At 36.5% G+C, this 17,670-nt stretch overlaps 1 protein-coding gene across 1 annotated transcript in view; it reads right to left on the bottom strand.

Annotated features, from left to right (window-relative positions):
* Positions 1-17,095, bottom strand: part of LOC118188203 (tachykinin-like peptides receptor 86C) — a 261,837-nt gene extending 244,742 nt beyond the window's left edge. Inside the window, exon 1 of the mRNA XM_085810297.1 lies at positions 16,376-17,095. Within this exon, the coding sequence (XP_085666423.1) occupies positions 16,376-16,905 (530 nt within the window). The 5' untranslated portion in view covers positions 16,906-17,095. The remainder of the gene's footprint in view (positions 1-16,375) is intronic.
* Positions 17,096-17,670: the final 575 nt, after the last annotated feature.

The following is a 17,670-nucleotide window of genomic DNA, read 5'->3' as shown; positions in this document are numbered from 1 at the left end:
TCAGAATTATAATATAACTATAAACATTAATTCTTCCTCTCTATTCTAAAATCGTAATAACTTATCTGCATTCCGTCATTCAAATTAATCATTACTTACGTAACCGTTAATACCAGATGCCTCTTGACGACCAATCACCGAATTGTAAACCAAAACTTTTCTCTTCGCGTGCTTCCATCCTTCATAACTACGCACTTCAGCTTTTGCTCTCTACAGTGTTAAGATGTAATTTCGCTGGCTTGCTTTCTATCTCAACAATATTAAAAATGTAAATCTTCTGTGTAAAGGCACGATTAGAGTGCCAAGTGATTGTGGCCACAAATATCAATTGGAAATAAAAATGGAATTAAAACTGCTTCGACTGCCAAGTTCTTAAGATATTACCAAGTTAGCATTACTAGCATACTAAGCAATCAAATTCTCCTTCAGTATGGGTCTAATCACGCATCTACAGTGTTCCGTCTTTTCCTTGTGCTTTTATTATGACAATTAAGCAGGCAGGATAGTTTCCTGCAGCCTGAAACCTCAATGAAAAATTTAATTCAGCTCTTCAAATCATCGTTTTGTGATAAATCCAAGATAATGTGAAAGAAGTGAATCATCAAGTTTGTTTTTTCAGCGTTTAAAAAATAACAGATCATTCTTCTGCTGTGGTGTTTTGCAAGTGCCTCAAAAAATAATCACGCGTAGTGTTTACAGATTGAAAGTAATCTCTCGATAAATTGAGAAGTTCGAATGCCTAGTGAAAAGGAAATCATCAGTGAATTACCGTTTAGGAATTAAGCATTACAGCGAGTTCAAGGTGGATCTGAGTTGTGTTTGCAAGTATGTGGGACAGAAAATTACTTGCGCTTCCGCTTTTTCAACAGCTCAAAAATTGTTACATTCGTGTGAACCTAGCTCAGGAACTAAATTATTTAATGTGCTGCGAATTCTATAGTTTTCATTTCAACATTGGTTAAAATTTCTGCAATTTGTTTTGAGAAAATCTGAAATTCTTGTTCATTAATTTTTCTAATTTTTCATAATTATGTGTGAGCAAATTAAGTAACGAATTTTAAGCTATTTAAATTATTCATAGGGAAGGATATTAAGATAAGTTTTTATGTTTTTGAAATTTTGTTGAGAATTTTGAATACGAATTTTTTAATTATTCTAAAAATGAAGTAGGTGTAAAAAATAAGTGAAATTATTACAGATAATATGAAGTTATGGTAAATGCATGTTAAAATTTATGGGTTATTGTGTGTTAAGTATAATATTATGAGGGTGTACTGGTTCCTAAGCAGAGGTCTGTAATTACCTCTGTACATTTGTTCCCGTCACCCTCTTCAAGTAAGATAATGTTGGAAGCTCTCCTTTTATGAGTGTGTGTGTAATTTTTTTATATTATTATTATTATTATTATTATTATTATATATTTTATTATGGAATGTACTGGTGCAGTTCTCAAAGCCCAGTTACCTTAATGCAAGGAACGGAGGCCTTTTCAAGTAACTGCCTAGGCACCCTGTGCCACTAGTGCAGAGAACACACTGGTTAGCTCAAGAGGACAGCCCTATTGATGGATATGTTTGTTTAGAAGTATTGCGAGGCTTCCAGTTTGGTAAAATCAGGAATTGTAAATGAAAGATGATAACGGTGAAACCATAATTTCAGAAGCTTACTTCTATTATTATATAGTATTAAAATATAATTTATCAATATGAAAATTAATATCATAAATATTTATGTTCATTACATTTAATTATAAGTAATGATTATGTAAAAGTTTATTTTGTGATATTCTGCGATAACAAGAACTTTCCCTGAAGAATTATGATTATGTGAACTCTCAAACAAAAAGACTTTTGGACCGAAATGCTGAGAAATTCAATAGGACTCTAAAAATTAAAAATTTATTTTAAAAAAATTGATACTTATAAATTATACTTTACAGGACAAAAATTTTATGATTTATTTATTTATTTATTTATTTATTTTTTTACATTTGCTAGTGTTTTAACTCTTTCTCTTTAAAAAGGCTTCTCTGTCGCTACGCCTTTTTCTTTTTGAAGGGGGGAAATATGTAAGATAAAATATGTATGAATCAGAATTATAATATAACTGTAAACATTAATTCTTCCTCTCTATTCTAAAATCGTAATAACTTATCTGCATTGCGTCATTCAAATTAATCATGCGATCTTACGTAACCGTTAATACCACATGCCTCTTGACGACCAGTCACCGAATTGTAAACCAAAACTTTTCTCTTCGCGAGTTTCCATCCTTCATAACTACGCACTTCAGCTTTTGCTCTCTACTGTGCTAAAATGTAATTTCGCTGGCTTGCTTTCTATCCCAACAATATCAAAAATGTAAATCTTCTGTGTAAAGGCACGACTAGAGTGCCAAGTGATTGTGGCCACAAATATCAATTGGAAATAAAAATGGAATTAAAACTGCCTCGACTGCCAAGTTCTTTAAATACTACGCAATCAAATTCTTCTTCAGTATGGGTCTAATCACGCATCTACAGTGTTCAGTCTTTTCCTTGTGCTTTTATTATGACATTTATATATCTATATATCTATCATTACATGTATATATATACACATGTAATGATAGCACGGAAAAGACGCAGCAGCGTCGATGAGCAATAGCTTTATAGGATACATCGTAGATCCATATTAAAGGGGAAGCATTTTGATTGCATAGTATGCTAAAATGTTGACTTCGTAATATCTCAAAAAGAACTTGGCAGTCGAGGCAGTTTTAATTCCATTTTTATTTGCAATTGACATTTATGGCCACAATCACTTGCCTCTCTAGTCGCGCTTATTCACATAATATTTACATTTTTGATACTATGTCGATAGCAAGCAAGCACAGCGAAATTACGTCTAAGCAGTGCAGAAGTTAAAGCTAAGTGCGTTGGTATGCAATATGGAAGCACACGAAGAGAAAAGCTTTGCTTTGAGTTAAAAATTTCAGTTCCCAATTATTACGCCATCAGCGCTACGCAGACAATGCAAAATAAAATGATCTAGAAATGACGCAACGATTATTACGATATATTACGATTTTTAAAATAGAGAGGAAGAATTAAAGAGTTACCGTTAGCTTAAATAATAATTTTGATTTACATATTTATTTTACATATACATATTAAAAATTTTACTGATGAAATATTTAATAGGAGAGAAAAGATTTTATTTATTAAGCAGCTTCCAAACACAAAAAAATAAAACTAAAGCTTACAAAATACATTTTATAGTCCACGATGTTTTATAATTAAAGAATTGAAAAGGTGATTTTAATGCAAAATACTTATCTTAATATTTTGCATATTATTCTAAATTTTAATTTCAAGTTCTTGAGTAAACTCGTTATATTTACAAGCAAATTTTCATATTTTTATTCATAGTACATTTTTATTTCCTTAAATTTTGGTGAAATCCGAAGTAATGACATAATTCAGTTATCAAAATACTTAAAACACATTTAAAATAAACTTAATAGTCACTTACTGGTAATCGTATGGATAAATTTAATAATGTGCCAATTATGTTTAAAGCGAAATTAAATACAAATATTTACCCATTAAACATTAGTAAAGTCCTCATAGAATACCTAGAATGTACCATCAACAGACTGAATGTAATTTAATCGATTCAATTACGCTGAACTTTGTTAAGAGAATAAATGAAAATTGCTTATGCTTTAGTCAGAGAAAACAGTGCAGCTTATTTTTTTATTTTACAACTAAACGTGTTCGCTTCCTTTTGTCTTTCCTTCCACACTTTAAAATCGACAATTGATCTAAAATTCTATCTGAAAAAAAAAAAAAAAAATACTCGAATTCATGGAAGCTGAAGACTCGAGTTTCATTTGGGGAGTGAAAAATGCGACGAATGATCGCGAAAATGTTTACTTTAAGGTGGGTTGTTTCACGGATAATGGGAATTTTATAAATTGCAACTCAGTTTAAAAATACTAAGAATTGCAATATTTTATCAGAACATGTTTGGTACGAGTATCAAAGGAGAATGAAGAACTAACTTTTACCTTTCATTTAATGAAAGTGCATTATCATTAATTATTTCCAAAATTATATTATGTGGCACATATACCTTTCCCAACGCAAAATAACGGAAGAAGAGAAAGATAGTTTTCACGAGTTTATATCTTTAAGAATTCTAGGCGGATTACGAAGCATTATAGAGAGTTTTCGCGAAGAATCCCAGAAATACTACATACATTGAATTACAAAATTTGGTATACTGTCTCAGTTTGTTAACATAACATAGTTTTAAAAGTAATAAACAAAAATCGTGGTTTTAAAAGCAGATATTTACCTAATCATCTTCTCGCATTAAATACGTTTGTAAGGTTTATCCTACGTTATATAACAGTTAATTTTTAGTTAAAGTTACTTTCCTGTCCATTCGTAATTTCAACTTACAACTTCCGGCCAGAATGTATTTTCAAAATCGCGGTCAAATGCTATAAGGTATTTATCCCACTTTCCCAACGTGCCTTCGTGGTGTAACGGTAGTACGCTGGGCCGGTATTCCAGAGGTCCGTGATTCGATTCCCGGCGAAGGCGGTTGCATATTTTTCATCTTTTCTGCTTCCAATTACCCTAGTGACTTTACAAGTGGCGCCCGAACTAAAAGGGTTGTGAATGATGATTCTCAGCACCCAGGATTTGGCGACTAGGTCCCCTAAAACACTAGTCGCCCTTTAAAAAGGGGAGTATATAAGGTATTTCTCCCACTTCCCCGACGTGCCTTCGTGGTGTAACGGTAGCACGCTGGGCCGGTATTCCAGAGGTCCGTGGTTCGATTCCCGGCGAAGGCGGTTGCATATTTTTCATCTTTTCTGCTTCCAATTAACCTAATGACTCTACAATGCAAATGAAGAGATGAAGTATTTAACTTTGAAGTTCGAATGACTTCGTTAGTTTAGTTTAGTGACGGAGGACGTGGGCACCATCCCTCTTCGTTAGAGATACGGATATTCTGAGCAGCGTGCGTTCGAGTTTTAGGCTACTCTCTTTCTTAAGCTATTATTACGCTCAGCCGTACTTTAGGCCCTTGTACGCTTCGTTGTTAGTTTGCGTTCAGGGGCCAACTCTGTTAGAATCTTGATACCTTCGGCTATATTCTTTTAGTTTAGTAAAGTTTTACTTATTCAGAAGTCAAACAACAAAAATAAGCGTTAATTTACAAAATTTTGTAAATTAACGCTGATTTTTGTTGTTTGACTTCTGAATTAGTATTTATTCGGCGTGTTAATGTGTCTTAAAAGTTTTACTTCTTAGTATTCCTGAGTTCAATCCCAAGTAGAGGCTTTGTTGTAAAATCCAAGAAGGAGTCGTCTATTAAATTTATTTTGATAGGTATTTGATTTGAAACGTCGGCGTTTCCGTGTGATGATCCCTTACGATGACGGATAGTGATGTCATATTCTTGGAGTCTCTGTATCCACCTGGCTATTTGACCCTCAGGATTCTTGAAATTTAAAAGCCAGGTCAATGATGCATGATCGGTGCGGAGCAGGAATTTTCTGCCGTATAGATAGTGATGGAACTGTTCTACAGCTTTGACTATGGCGAGCAACTCTTTCCTGGTGACACAATAATTCCTCTCCGGTTTAGACAGGCACTTGCTCCAGTACGCCACTACACGTTCTTGGCCGTCTATTTCTTGGGACAAAACAGCACCGACACTTTCATTGCTCGCGTCGGTGTCGAGAATAAATGGTCGGTCGTGCTGAGGATACGTCAGGATTGGAGCAGATGTTAAAGCCTCCTTTAAGTTGTTAAATGCATCGTCGCATTCTTCTGTCCACAAGAACTTTTGGTTGCTCTCTGTCAGCTTGTGAAGGGGTCTTGCGATGGAAGAAAAGTCCTTCACGAATCTCCTATAGTAGGTGAAAAGCTCTAGGAAGCTTCTCAGCTGATGGACATTTTCGGGACGTTTCCAGGATTTAACCGCTGATACCTTTTCAGGATCCGTGTGCACACCTTCTGCAGAGATGACATGTCCCAGGTAAGTCACTTCCTTTCGGAACAATTTGCATTTAGCGGGAATCAGCTTTAGATTGGCTTCTTTCAGTTTCTGAAGCACCTTTCTAAGATTTTCTAGATGCTCTTCAAAACTCTTTCCGACGATGATGATATCGTCCAGGATATCAGACAGGCTTCATAGGAAAGTCCTTTCAAAACAGTCTCCATGAGGCGTTCGAATATTGCCGGCGCATTACACAGTCCAAACGGCATCACCTTGCATTGCCAAAGCCCTTGTCCCGTAGTAAATGCTGTCTTTTCTCGGTCATGAGGGTGTATTTCTACCTGCCAATACCCACTCTTTAAATCAAGCGTTGAGAACCACTTGCTTCCAGAAAGAGTGTCTAGAATGTCGTCAATTCTAGGAAGAGGGTAACTGTCTTTCTTCGTAACCTCATTCAACCGGCGATAGTCGACGCAAAATCTTGTTGAGCCGTCTTTCTTTCGGACTAGGACGATGGGAGATGCCCATGGACTCGCTGAAGGCTCGATGACATCGCCTTCTTCCATATCTTTTAACATTGTTCGCACCTCTTCCTGTTTAGCAAACGGTAGACGTCTTGGATGTTGCTTGATCGGGGATGATCGCCAGTATCTATTCTATGTTGTGTCAAACTAGTTCGACCCACGTCAGAAGACGAGCGGGAGAAAATAACTTGAAGATCTTTAATGACGCGATCGGCAGCATTCTTCTCTTCATCGTTTAATTGCGCATTCTGAAGTAACTCTGATGTAATGCTTTCTGAAGACACGGATTCTTGGATGTTACTCTCTCTATCAACGGTGGTTACTGGAGTACATGTTGCAACCACTTCACCTTTCTTAATAACTCTCGCCTTCTCAGTTACATTGGCGACTCTCACCGGGATAACCGTTCTGGATAGGTCGACGAGTCTTGAGGCTACTAGTACTCTTTTTGGGCTATTACAGTTATCGGGATATTCTATGATGCCGTAGCGGAAATTTCTATTTTCGGCTATGGATCCAGGAAGTAAAAACTCGGTTCTTGCGGGAATTGTGATATCATCTTGAGCTATAATTTTGTGGATAGATTTCACTCCATCATTAATTCCGAATAGGGCTATGTCCTCAGATGTAGAACGCAATTCGTTATTTTTAAAATCCAAGGAAAAATTGTATTTCCTTAGAAAGTCCAATCCGAGTATGCAAGAATCAGTGATTGATCTCTGCTACATATGCCGTGTGATGGTAAGCGGCACTTCCAAACGTGATGTTAACGTTTATTTTTCCATCGATGTCGATCTTCTCACCGGACACAGTCTGGAGGGTAACGCAGGGCAGCGTCCAGATAAGTTTGTTTCCCAGTTGTTGAGCCAAATCTTTTCGGATGATGGTAACGTTAGCTCCTGTATCTATCGTCATATTGCAGGGAACTCCATTAATATAAAAAGTCCATTACTGCCGCCCTTCACTGCAGAAATCTGAAACGCTTTAAACTGGGGCTTTTCATTATCTGGCAACCTCCGCCCCACGAGATGGCCACTAATTAGTTTCCTTGCAGTTTGTTAGGAGCGGTCTTAACATCCGTACCCTGGGGTATTCTGCAGTTTCGTCGTATGTGTCCTTCAGCACCGCAGTTCCAGCACTTAACGGTCGGTTTCTTCTCACCAATATTCCGTCTCAAGGCGTTCAGTTGTCTAGTTAAATCGTCTAGACGAGCGGTGACTTTATTCCCTGGCTCCTGGACTTGAGCAGTTCTGACTGGGTGGCGGTCTCGACGAGTGGCTTGCTGGGCTGCCTCGAATTTCATGGCGTACACTAAAGCGCTTTTCAAATCTTTAACATCCGCCATTCGCAGTGCTTTCTGTATTTCAGGGTCCCGGATGCCATCGACGAAATATTGCAGCGACAGGATTTCCCTCGTTTCTCTCGGGCACTCCGTAAAGGCGAGGTGGGACAGCCTTTCAACATCCGTGGCGAGTTCCTGGAGTGATTCGGTGGGCTTCTGTTGACGGGATTTTAAGTGAAGCCTGCTGTAGTCTTTTAAACATTTCTCGCCAAAGCGCAGCTCCAATGCGCCGGATAGAGCTTCGAAGTCAAGTCTTTGGTTTTCAGGAAACGTCTGCAGGATATCCGCTGCGTCTGCTCTCAGCGAAGCGGCGAGATGACAGGCCTTAGTTTGGGAATCCCATCCATTCGCATCCGCCACTATAGAAAATTGTGTTTTATACACTTGCCAGGAGGTCTTCCCATCATAAGTGGATAACTTCAGAGAGGGACGGGCAGGCATGGGTAAAAATTTAAAACCATCACTATTGTTCCCTGCCGTCGCTACGAATTTCTTTAAAATATCCACTTCTTTGGCTACTGCAGAAATCCTATCATCAATTTGTTGTTCGATTTGGTGTTGGACGGCACAAACTCTTCCTTCTATATGTTCTTTTACAGAAGAAACTCTTTCTTCTATTTCTTCTTTCACCGAATAAACTCTTTCTTCAATTTGATCTTTTACAGAAGAAACTTTTTCTTCAATTTGTCCAACTTTATTTTCAACTGTATCAATTCTGCCTTCCATAGCTTCAAATTTATTTTCTATTATGCAGGTAATTTCTCTTTTCATTTCTTCTTGACCAGCTTGAACGGCTTTCATTTCGTCCTTAACGGATTCCTGGCCCAATTTCATTTGTTCCTTAACGGATTCCTGCCCCAATTTCATTTCTTCCTTAACGGATTCCTGGACCAATTTCATTTCTTCCTTAACGGATTCCTGGCCCAATTTCATTTCTTCTTTAAATGAGGCAAAGGCTGATATTAAATGCCTTAATTGCTCTTCCATCACTCTTGTTATTGGCATTCAAACCCCACTCCTGACACCAAAAATTGTTGCGTGCGTACGAGTTCGTTATGAAATGAATACACAAGTCCGATGAAAAATGAACAAAAATTTTTTATTATCACAACAAAAATGCTTAAATTTTCTCAAATTATCATGCAGTATTACAATATCTCACAGTAGTTATCTTTTAACTACTCAAATGTACAATAGAACGTAATTCAAAACAGCTAAAGAACGCTAATCCGCGAATTCGCTATAATCAACAACAGCAGTTTTCTAAACAACAACAAACTAAGCAACTACTACAAACTGAGATGTTTTCCTTTTTTTATAAGATTTTAAAATCACGCGCTAGAAATTTCCAGTACTTTCTCGAAATCAAAAAGAGATATTTATTTATTTAATGCACGCGCTCTTGTATTTTCAATTTTCCGGCTTAGCTTTCTTTTAATATTCGTCAGGCGCTGCACTGCGCTAGAAATAAAACCATTTAATTTATAATGAAACTAATATTAGCTTTTTAAATACCAAATTCGTAACAATACGTTAACATCACGTTTGGAAGCGGCGCTTACCATCATACGGCATTTGTGGCAGATATTACATATCCTGGAAAACTCGGATTGGACTTTCTAAGGAAATAAAATTTTTGCTTGGACTTTAACAATAACGAATTGCATTCTGTATCTGAGGAGATAGCTTTATTCGGAATAAATTATTAAGGAGTTAAATCTGTGAAAAAATCATAGCTCAAAACCATATCACAATAAAAGCAAAAACAGAATTTTTACTTCCTGGGTCCATGCCGAAAATTGAAATTTCCGCTACGGCGTCATAGAGTATCCAAACAACTGTCGCAGCCCGAAATGTGTACTAGTAGCCTCAGCACTCGTCGACTTATCAAGAACCGTTATACTGGTCAGAGTTCCCAATGTAACTGAGAAGGCAAGAGTTATTAAGAAACTTGAAGTGGTTGCAGAATGTGCTCCAGAAACCAGCGTTAAAGGAAACGGTAACACTCAATCCGTGTCTTCAGAGAGCATTAGATTGGAGTTATTGCAGAATGCGCAATTAAACGATGAAGAGAGGAATGCTGCCAAACTTGTAATTCAACATCTTCAAGATGTTTCCTCCCGCTCATCTTCTGATGTGGGCCGAACCAGTTTGACGCAACATATAATAGATATCGGTGATTATCCAGCAATAAAGCAACATCCAAGAACTTCTACCAATTGCTAAACAGAAATAAGTAAGAATACTCATAAAGGGCATGCAAGAAAGCCATGTCATCGAGTTTTCAGCAAGTCCATGGGCATCCCCATTGATCTCGTCAGGAAGAAAGACGTTTAACTCGATTTTGCGTTGACTATCACCGGTTGAACGAGGTTACGAAGAACGACAGTTACCCTCTTTGTAGATTTGACGACATACTGGACACTCTGAAAGCAAATGGTTTTCGACCCTTGATCTAAAGAGTGGAAAGTGCCAAGTAGAGATACATTCTGATCACCGAGAAAAGCCGACATTCACTACGGGAAAAGAACTTTGGCAGTTCAATGTGATGCCGTTTGGACTCTGCAATGCATCGGCTACATTCGAACGCCTAATGGAGACTTTTGAATGGACTTTTCTACGAAACCTGTCTGATATTCTTAGATGACATCCTCATCGTCGGAAAGAGTTTTGAAGAACATATAAAAAATCTTGGTAAGGTACTTCAGTAACTAAAAGAAGCCAAGCTAAAGTTGAGTCCTGATAAATGCAGTTTATTCAGACAGGTAGTAACTTATTTCGGACATGTCATCTCTGCTGAAGGTGTGTGTACAGATCCAGGAAACGTGTCAAAACTGGAGATGCACCGAAAATATTCATCAGCTAAGTATCGTATTGCTTTGCACATAGTTCAGGAGATTCATGAAGGACTTTTCTGCGATTGCAAGCCGCCTTCACAAGCTAATGGAGAGCAAGCAGACGTTCTTGTGCACAAACGAATGTCGCATTTAACAATTTGAAGGAAACTTTAACATCGGCTTAACATTCAATTTTGACGTATCCTCAGCTCTACAAACCATTTATTCTCGACAACGATGCGAGGAAGAAGAGTTTCGGTGCTATTTTATCTCAAGAAATAAACGGCCAAGAACATGCGGTGGCATAGAGCAAGTGCCTATCACTACCGCAGAGGAATTACTGAGTCACCAGGAATGAGTTGCTCGCTATATTTAAAGCCGTAAAACATTTCCACCATTATCTCTCGGTCAGAAAATTCCTGCTCTCCACGGATAATGCTTTTAATTTAAATCGCTTAATTAATCGCTTGTCGCCTTCCGAAGGCGCCTTCATTGGCTATGGAGTACATCCTAGATCTCCAGGCACAGTTTTAAGTCAACCTAGCGACAGAGGGGATGAACACCCGATACGACGCGAGAACTGCAAAACATCGATTTAATGAAGGTGACAAAGTATGGTTGTGGAATCAGTTTCAACGGAAAGGACTCTCCTATATAACAGTTACCTTGGGATAGTCCTTACACTGTCCTAAACAGGCTAAACGACAGCGTAGTTTAGATCCTGAAGTCATCAAGTTCTAAGACTAAAATCGTTCAGTAGACAGGTTAGCTCCTTACTATGGCCATAGTACGTAGAGTATGTAATGTAAATATATAATAAAAGGCCATGGTCCTATTTGTTTCATCCGGGACGTGCAGTCCTTGGGAAGGGGGCAATGATACGAGTTTTGTATTTAGATAGGTAATTTTAAAAGAATTATAAATAAAATTGTTCTATTTTTCTGTGTAATGCAGCGCGAGACAAATTTTAAGAGTAAGCTTTGTCGGAAAAGTTGTTGTTGTTGTATTTAATTATGGCAAAGCACACGAGGGCTATATGCCTAAGGGCAGGGATGCCTTCGTGGAGGACTTTCTAAAGGAAACTGGCTCGTATACACGTTACACATGGGGAAAACCACGAAAACGCCCATGCAGCCAGCCCGTTCGCGGGATTCGAACCTCGGACTGAACTACCAGTGTTCAGCGACTTTACCGCTCGGCTGCTGGTGGGACCTATAGCGTGACATTTTTTGTCGGAAAAGTGAAAATACAGGGCACGTGCATTTGAGTAAATTAGTAGCGCGGTGATTTGTATTGAAATTGAAAAAGACGTAATTAACCACTATGTTAGCTGTAACCGTGATTCCATCCTCATAAATCAAACATTTAAAAATCAATATTTGCATTTTCCATTTTAAGATTTCTTAAAAAATAAAGCGAATGGCTGACAACGATTTTTGATCGTCCACATTTGTTTTAATTAGGAAATAGCTTGGCCACAGAAAAAATAAGTAAGCGAACTTCATAAAAATTCCTATGTATTAAAATGTAATTAAATTAAAAAATTTCTAAGACATAAAATGCGGACCTTAGAGATTATATGTTTTAAGACTTTCCTCTTTCATCAATGTAAACAGAATTAGTTCTTAAAATAAAAATATTCACTGGCTGTATACTATCTGCTTCGCGACGCAGTTGCCAATTTTTCCTTCCTTGACAGGTAGCTATACTCTACTGTATTTATGATACCGTGTCATTTGGAGAAATCCTATGTTTACCTTTGGGAATGCGATCACGTAATCTCATACAAGTTAGGCAGATCGTATTCTGTAAGAGAACGCATAGTTTGTACATTTATAATTGGCTTTCTCGTAAAAGTTGTGAGTTTATGGATTGTTAACTATCTGTACATTTGTGAAATCACACAGAGAATTCTATCCGAATTTGTGGAATAAAACACAAATTTTCTCATCAATTTCTCGATAAATTTTAATATTTTTAACTTTCAATTAATCTGTCAGATTCTTCACAGAATTTATATATAAGAAGTTTAAAAAATTAATTTTGCATTTCTTTAATAAACTTACATTTCATAAAAGAATGCAGGCCCAAGGCAGACTTAAGACGGTTTCGTGTTATCATTCTAGACAAAAGAAGAAAACTTCAAAACAATAACTGCTAGGTATTTTATGATATTCCATACATGTAAAAAAAAGATTTTGTCTTTACGAGGATGCTTAAGATTTAGTCACAGAAACTTGTTCTGAAGTCTGATTGAATTATTTTCAACTCCTCGAGTTTCATACTTTAGTGCATTTACTAAGGATGTCAGTTGTATTGTTTTAATATTATGGCTTCTTATCATTATTTTACAAATGAACAATTTCTTGTACTTAAAATATATTTCCCATAAATTGACCTTAAATAAATAAGTCTCATATTTAATAAGAAATAATTTGTAATTTTTAAATTTTATTTATTAACATGAATAAAGGCATATAATCTAATTTATTAACTTAAAATGAACAGAATGCAAAAAATTCAAAATGAAAATAAAAATTACTTCATGCGTCGTAAAATTAGCAAAGCACAAACCTTGTGTTTGGCGTAGATTTAGTCCAGAACTCAATCGATTTCGGGGACAAACAGATACATGAACAAAAAAATCTGCAAGCCTGGAAAGCAAAGGGCGCAATGGCGTATTAATACCCTAATCCAGTCCTTCCTAATGCTTTTAAAATTCTGTTAACATAATTTTTCAATTTCTTTACTATATTTGTCGGCAGATGATGCTCTTCTCCGTCGCTTTACTGCGGCTGGGTATAAATACGACCGTCGATTTCCAATTATCCACGTTACTTCAAGTACGTGACTGGATCTGTGCACCATCTCTCAAAAATATCCCGAAATTTGCCACTTCTGCAGAAATTGTGAATATTATTAAAAAATGCAAACAGAGCAAGGCGCCCGGTAATGATAGCATCATTAATGCTGCTATTAAAAACAGGCTGCACAACGTTATTTGTAAACTGACCAGCATTTTTAATGCATGCTTGTACCACAAATATTTTCCTATCTTATGAAATGTGCAAAAGTTATTTTGATTCCGAAGCCTGATAAAGATCACAATAAACATGGCGGTTATCGGCCGATCAATTTGCTACCAGTGCTAGGAAAAATCTATGAACGGATTATTTTATCACGCATGCAACCTTATCTTAATTTACTACCGCCTGAACAATTTAGTTTTCGCGCCAAGCTTTCGACGACCAAGCAATTTGTACGAATTACGGAGTTTGCTATCTCAGCGCTTTCTAACAAACAGTGTGCTACTCTCCTCATGCTGGACATGGCGAAAGCTTTCAACCGCGTCTGGCATGAGGGACTTATCTCAAAATTGATTTCCTGTTACTTTGATAGAGAGCTATTACTTACGATACATTCTTTCATTACGATAAGGAACTTTTTATGTTTGTGTAAATGGGGCTGATTCCAGCAAAAAGAGTCTTCGCAGTGGTATTCCTCAAGGTTCGGTTCTAGGACCAATTTTGTATTTATTTTATGCTCCAGATTTTCCAGAAATACTGCAGAACAACTTTATTTTGGCTTGCTATGCAGATGACACCGTGTTAGCTGTAAAATCTGCAAATGTAAATCACGCAGTCAAAATCTTCAAGATCTTATTCCTTCTATTGAACAGTGGTATGCATTCACGATGGAAAATCCAAATTAATGCCTCAAAGTCACAGCTCTTGATCATTCGGAAACGCAAAAGGAAAGCTCCGATCAAAAAACAACTTTCTTTATTCAACGAAATTGTTGCAGTGGTTTCCAAGGCCAAATATCCTGGTATTTTATTTATCGACCGCCTTACTTGAACACATCATGTTAATAATGTGCGTGGCAGAGCACTTAAAATCATCAAATGCTTATACCCAGTTATTGGGAAATACTCTTCACTGGATCTGAACAAGAACATACTTATTTACCTTTCCGTTATCAGACCAATCATGACTTACGCTTCGCCGGCATGAACAAATATCTCCGATAAGGAACTTAAGAAGATTCAAGTGATACAAAGCAGACATTATCTCATTATTATAAATGCCCATGTCTATGTTCCTAACAAATGTCTTCAGGACGACCTTAAGATCGAACCGTTCGCGAAGTTTCTCAGAAAACTCAATGAACGATTCTACAGGAAGCACAAAAATGTAATATAATGAACCACTTTGAACTTTCCAGCTACGATGTTCTTCATGCGGACCGCCATTTTCGCCCTTTTGCGGCTTTCATGCTTAGCGATAACCAAAATTTTCCTACTTAAAGTTCTATTGTGCTTTCGCATCTGTGCGCTGTCTAAAATATCTGCTGAATATGTGTTTATAGCATCATTTTGACTTCATCCTCATCACTCTTTTAATGAAAAGCAAATGGTTTTAAATATTGTGTATATAGTCTTCCAGTTTATGAGAAAAATTTGTATTTTATCTTCTCTTCAGGACTCACTTAGGTATTTCTGTCCTTGCATCGCTATATGAAGCAATCGAATGAAGATAGGCGGTATACGGCTTGCAGCTTTGCAAGATAGACGCGGCGGCTACGGCAAACGGAATGGAATATGCAAGACTACGCTGGGATCCACTAGCAGTTAATGAACAAGCTCTACCCGCTCGAACTCCCCATTTGTGCGCTGAGTCCCGTGAGCTGCTTCCCTGCACTTTCCGAAAATGGACCTTTCACACACATTCACTGAGGATCTAATGCTAGCCGCAGAACGAGGCTGCATGTCTACGCAAGGTTACAATTACTCTCTACTTTTTCCTTTTCCCGTCTTGGCAGAGCATCACATTGTCATGAGTCAAACGAAGTCAAGCGCCATTAAATGTCTTTCGCCTCAACGCTTCCGTTCTCACGGACTACATACAAACATGATCCATTCATTCCATGTGATTTTTAGGCACAATTTCAACTGAGCTGATATGCCAAACATAAGGTTGCGGCTTTCCTAACTTTTGTTTCACTTTGTCGGTTTTTTATTATTTTCATGCGTCGTATTTTGAATTATTCATTTCAAAATTTAAATTTTCTACGACTTTATGTATTTTTAAACACATTATGTACAAAACAGAATTTATATCGTCAATTAAATAAATTAAAGCCTAATACGTAGGGTGAATTTTAATTCCACCGAAAATTTATTTAGTTGAATGAGTTTTTACAGATTTTTAAAATTTCTGAAATCATTCCCTTTGTAACTAGCGATGGCATGGAAAATATAAGTTTGTTTTTTAATTGAAATGAGACGTAAAACAATACTGAGAAGGTCTTTAATACATTTTGAACTGAAATTATATAAGCATACTCTCAAAGAACATGGAAAACGTAAAGCAAAGAACATGCGAGAACTCTTATTCAAAATGACGAAGTCAAGTTTGATTATGGTAAAAGCATGAACTTTTAATAAAGTGAATATTCAACAATAAAAGCTATAGTTATTAACATTTGATGAAATGAATAAATTATATACCTGTTCAAACTTACTTGTGATGCTAAAATGTGATAACACTAAGTTCACACTAATGTGACACACTAAGTTCAAAATATAAATAATAAATTTATAATCATTGAAAAGTAAATATGCTAAAAAGAGAATTTTTAGAACATATAAAATATTTAAATTTATTAACTTACCTATCCAAGCTCATTGCCAAAATTGTGAAAACAGAAGTCGAAACGGTCAGATTAGCCAAACAATTGCTGACCACACAAAATGTTCCTCCAAATGGCCAATGACTGTTTAACATGAAGACAAAATTAAAGGCAGCATTTCCAGCAGCCAGTAAAAAATCTGCCACAGCTAAGTTCAAAAGGAAAAAATTAGTGACAGTTCTCATTCGGCGATGTGCTACGATAATCCATATGACGATCAGATTCCCTACTATTGCCACAAGTATCATGAAAGCAAACACCAGAGTCCACAACAGTTGCTGGTACCAAGGCAGGATATATGGCTGGTTTATCAATGCACTCGGAATCGTATTATTAAAACATTTAGCATAAACGGTGTAATTTAGGTTATCCATTTCTGAAGTGGTAATGTTTTCGCTGAAAATCATTTTGATAATATCCTCACATTCAGAGAGATTGGTGTTGAATACATTCCCTTGTAAATCTATATACGCATCCAGAAGATCAATATGTTTTTCCTGACTGTTACCCATCTCGAATTTTCTTTAGTATTTAAATATAACCGAATAAATAGATTTTTATACAGAAAAAATGAAATGCTTTGGATCCACAATGAGATAAAGTTCCTTCTTATGAAGTGATATCCGATAATATTGATAATCTTGTATGTTTCATAAAATTCTTATTTCTTGGTTCATTGCAATTAAGGTTTTCTTATCACTGGGTAACTGGAAAAGGGTAAAGTATCATTAGAATTTGAAAACATCTTCAACATAAATATATTACATAAAAAGAAACTAAATTGTTTATATTCCATTTATTTCCGTTTTATATTTCCGAATCAATATTCCATTCAATCACTTAATGTTAATTGTAAGACAGTTTTTGTTTATGTATAAAAGAAGTCTTATATTGCGATTCTAAACTAAAAGTTTTAAAATAACCTACCATATTCTACAATATGATTTCGCCTACCTTGTTATATAGTTTCTCGTATATAAAGATGCATTTTTTCTTTGAAAATTTCGTGACAAAAAATTGGTTGCATCTGATATAACGGTGGCGTTGCGGTGAAGGAAACCAAGGGTGAAAGACTGCCGACGGCACATGCGGGCCGTGCGTGTTAATCCTTACAATGTCGAAGCTTTTCTTTACCTGCTTCTTTAAAAATCGAAATGTCTGAAATTCAATTTCAGATTTACAATTTCTTCTTCTTTCCGGTCGCTAACTGACAAAGTAGTGTGAGGATTTCAAATGGTATCGTTTCTAGTTTCCAACAAAGGATCTTGCCTCCTGAG

Source organism: Stegodyphus dumicola, chromosome 2 (genome assembly GCF_044657685.1).
Source record: "Stegodyphus dumicola isolate Sdum_Otavi_A_Nest chromosome 2, ASM4465768v1".
NCBI lineage: Eukaryota > Metazoa > Arthropoda > Arachnida > Araneae > Eresidae > Stegodyphus > Stegodyphus dumicola.
This window is presented reverse-complemented; position numbering and strand designations above follow the sequence as displayed.